General features: G+C 42.3%; 1 protein-coding gene across 1 annotated transcript; it reads right to left on the reverse strand.

Annotated features, from left to right (window-relative positions):
• Nucleotides 1-8: 8 nt before the first annotated feature.
• Nucleotides 9-3,941, reverse strand: LOC128276469 (protein eva-1 homolog C-like; the record flags this gene model as incomplete). The annotated part of the gene is given in 8 exon segments (XM_053014929.1): nucleotides 9-119; nucleotides 218-361; nucleotides 510-659; nucleotides 883-1,021; nucleotides 1,143-1,381; nucleotides 1,490-1,579; nucleotides 1,582-1,608; nucleotides 3,786-3,941. Coding segments are annotated over 8 exon segments (973 nt in total), but the record flags the coding sequence as incomplete, so codon positions are not given.
• Between the last annotated feature and the right edge of the window lie 537 nt (nucleotides 3,942-4,478).

Raw genomic sequence — 4,478 nt, forward strand, 5'->3', positions numbered from 1 at the left:
GAGATTTGGAACCGGCGTTAACTCCTCATCGTACTGCTCGTTCGAATCGAAAGGCCGTTCGTCCAGCTCGTCATCCTCCAGTGGCGTAACGTAGCGCTCCCGGAACACATTTCTGAAAACTGGTTACAACAATGGAAGACCCGAGAAAAACTAGACAAATTTTACAAAGTTATGCCGAATCGTGTGCCAAGTGACCAACTGTCTTGGCGCCACTTACCACAGGCGTATATCACCTTTAGGTACACCCGAGTGCTCTCCGGGCAGGGATTGCCAAATGTTGAGCTTTCAACTGCCACCGTACACTTCCGCCGGCCTTGGCAGATTTCCGTCAGCGTGTGACTCGTATGCTCCGAGAGACATGCTGAAAATAAAGAATCATCCAAAGATGGAAGGTGATTGAAGACAACTATTTAAGCATGGCGATAACTACAGACATTGCTAATGTATTGTGTTTGTACTCTTGTGTCCTAATTTAAGGACTTTAATGCTCGTGGTTGCTTGGAACTTACTCTGATCTTGCGAGGTGGCTGCCTGCGCACAATGAGAACTTTCGTACGCCGTCCGCCCATAGGTGGCGCTGTAGATCGCTATGCGCGTGTACTGGCCACAGGTCAACCGAACGATGTCCTTCTCGCACGAAGTCAAGCTTCGGAATTCAACTGACAGGGCAAACATCAAAAGAGAAGAGTTCAACGAAAAAATATAGAAAACAACCATCTGCAAAGACACTGCTTCCACCACCGTTCGTATTTGAGACATAAACGAGAATCATGACGCAAAGATATTGATAGATCAACGAAAGATTGAAAAGAATGCGTCCAAAATGCTTTCTTTGCTGACCGGAAGCAGGTGGAATTTAAACTGAAAGGTACAGTAACTCACATGGGCGGCATTTGTGATTGACCTCCACCAGCCGATGTATGCCAGGACAGGGACTTGTTTCGAATATTTTCGGTGCAGCATGTAACCGACAGCTTCGCTTTTTCTGGCACGTTTCAACAACGGTCTGCAGGATTGAATACTGTTGAGGGACGAAAATTGGACGAAAGTTTAAAAATGGATATAGCCTAGAAAGCAAGTCCAATCGTCCAGTCTTACAATAGTAAAAAGGCCAGGTGTATGGTAATATAGCACCAACTCACCTGCAGCACGTAAAGCGGAGTGCACTTGTCTTTCGTCCTCTCCACAGAAAAACTGGTCAGGCTGTCGTTCATGGCGACATCCATTTCGTTGTTATTTGGTATCTTTGATGTTATCGTCACGTTTCCTGATGGTAGGATGATGTCCAACATACTCGTAGAAGGTGACGATGGAGGCGATCCTTGAGCATAATAGAGATCATCGAGTTCGCTGTAAGGACACTGTGCCGTATCGTTGTCCTCTGATTTGCATTAGAAAATCAGTCAAAAAAAAAAAGACAAGAGTGAAAGAAAATGCAGTCACGTTCTCAAGAAGGCGCCTCACCGGTGCCATTGGGAGTTATATGTACCTCTTACACCATATTGAACCAATTCAATAGAGATGCTAGTTCCAAGGGGACAGGCGAGTTTCAACAGATCGTCATCACAACAAAATGTGCGAACGAACGCAATGTACTGGACAGCAGTCCTGTGGAAAACGAAGTGAAGCAGGAATTAAACTAGTATAAATTTAATGAAGTTATTTGCATCAAAGTGTAACCTGTTTGAACATTGATAAAATTCTACAAATATATTCCAATGAACAATCACTGTGTAGTATCGAGTCTTGCGAAACATTAAAGATGACGACAGGCAAGTGCCTTTTAAAAGCATAAACATTATCATAAGTATAAACAGCATTACATTTTTATCATGGAGCACTTGTACAACATAAGTCATATTTAATTCTTAAAATTACAATCCACGAATGTACAAACATAGAACATTTTTTTTTTTTCAATCATTTCTAGCAATTCACTAAGCATTATTGTGAAATGATTGCTTTTACGGGCGGGGTTGTTGGCCTGTCACGCCGGTATCGGGAATCGAAATCATTGCCGGCTGCTTGACAACCGGTCCAGGCCGGGGATTCCAACCCAAGCCAGCTGCGTGACAGCGACGAGCGTTACCGACTGCTCTATCAGCAGGCGGTAAACACATTGCTCAAAAGTCACATTGCTTTTATTCGTTTATCATAATTGCTAAAGATATTTTTTACTTCTGGTACAAAGAACGCATTGGAAAACATTTCAAGACTATCTCACGTCGAAAAATGTTTGGCATGTTCGTTATTCGGGGAACAAAGCTAATTCAGGAAACGGAAAAGAGAACGAAGGAAAACAAACATACAAAAAGGATACTCAACACACAGTCAATGTTAGCAGAAGCATTTGGAGCCATGTTTTGCGATAGCCACCTTCGCCACAATGTTGTCACAACACAAGCCAACGAGGAGGAGTTGGTGATCACGAGGGAGCCACATTTCGTTCGTTCCTCGACAAGCTCACAGGCAGTGCGTGAGAGCCATAAACATATCTGGTTTGTAATTTTATTATGGCGAAACAGAGACCTTTCCTCTAGGCTCACGCTTCTCGTTAATCGTCCCTCATCATCGATTCGCACCCTCTTCTCTGAAACCGACAACGTGTCGACGTGGAAGAGCACATTCAGTGCCTTTGAGACGACGCCTCAGACCTTGTGAGGCTTCCACGAATTCAAGTACATAAGATAAAATGTTGTTTTTCATCGAGGCTCGTATCTCGCTGTTTTCAGAAAACACTGAACCACTACTGGCCGACCAAACTGTATCCAAGATGGGTCTAACAAGCTCCAATACATCATCAATAATGCAATTGTGTCAAGCTGTCAACAGATCCAACGTACCACCAGTTTGGGCCCGCTGTGGCTTTTAGCGATTGGCGAAGTAATGTGCAATCTGTTTGAGAAAGGCCCACGTCTGGTGTGGAACAATCGTGGGTTTCGCGGATCCGCAAGGGGCGTAATATCCAGCTCCACTCCACGATGAAGAGGTTTTGGAAATTGATATTCCATCTTTCATTTCCGATGCCATTGGTTTAGTGTTTCAACGGTTCGTTATCATGATTAACGAGACGCGCGGTGAAGTTTGAGGCCCAAGAGGAATGAACAATTCAATGTGTTTCCCGTTTGATCAATCAAAACAGCCATTGGCAACGAGCCACTGGAGAGGCATTTTTGAAAGATTAATCCTTTTCCCCGATTTTCTACCGCAAACATTGACCGATGAGCTGTTGGTTGTCGGGGAAATATTGCATACCAGCAGCTTGCTGAACAGCGAAAGGCGTAGATGGTGGCATTTGTGAAATTTAAGCGAACTCGTGGTTCGCTTCTGTTTATTCAAGTAAATTATGTTTCGCTGCGTACTAATGATTGCATCGTTAATTAAAAATATGTGTTGATATTGTTGTTATTTGCAATAAATGTTTCGAATGGTTGAGTTTATTAGCAGATTGAATCATATTGAGAGGTTTTCGATCATTTATGGTTAGCTACTCGTTTGAAGTTGTTCGTTATATTCGCTCTGATTTAATTCAAAATCCAGAGAGTCTATCTCTTGGGGAAAATATATTCCCTTTTTGGATACTGCATTTTGCGTTATTTGAGAACACAATCGTTACTGTAATTTTTTTATTATTGGCTTCGAGATGATGCACTGTCAGGGTTCGAACTGACGTCTTTCACACAGAAACCGTTTAATCGGTGTTGCGCAGACGGATGATCTACGGATGAGTCACGAAATAAACGAAATCGAGCCGAAAGAACGACATCTCTTGAAAGATTACTCACCTAAATTATCTCCGGTAATATTGTGTATCAAAATAATTAATCCAACAATTGATTGAAACACTTTTGTATTCATTGTTTTATGGAGCACCTTTGACTCTTCGGAAGCTCACCAAACCATCGCGAAGGAGTAACACCTGCTTCGTAGCAATTTCGATGCCCAAACATGCAACGTTGATCTTATCATTGGCATCATTTATGAAACGATCGTTTCCGGAAAGGGTTTTTTGCTTATTCCTTGTGTATCCACACATATATTTATTTCGTTTATTCTTTTCACTAAACTTTGCCCCATTGGCTACCAAGAACACGAATATTCACACGCACCTTCAGGATGATTGCGCTATACATTTTTTTAGACACCACATTAATATTTGAAGAATGGCGCCAGCTCGGTTGAAAACCCCTCCGGTACTACATTATGCTTTTACTTGATGGATGATACTTGATGAGATGCGTTTTGATAATTTTTTCAATTCACTTTGGGTTTTCTGACCACACTTGCGCTCGGTCGATCAGCGTTCAAGCAATATTAGGACATCGTAAAAACTACACTTCGGTTGCAATAACACGAACGGTGATTCTACTGTTTCGGTCATCATTGTTTAAGGCAGAGGCAGAAACAGAGTAAGTAAGAATAATCCATTCTCGCATCCTTAATTCTCCGACCATGATTACACGCATATAACGAAAACA

This window comes from Anopheles cruzii, unplaced genomic scaffold (genome assembly GCF_943734635.1).
Source record: "Anopheles cruzii unplaced genomic scaffold, idAnoCruzAS_RS32_06 scaffold01300_ctg1, whole genome shotgun sequence".
In the NCBI taxonomy this organism is placed as follows: Eukaryota; Metazoa; Arthropoda; class Insecta; order Diptera; family Culicidae; genus Anopheles; species Anopheles cruzii.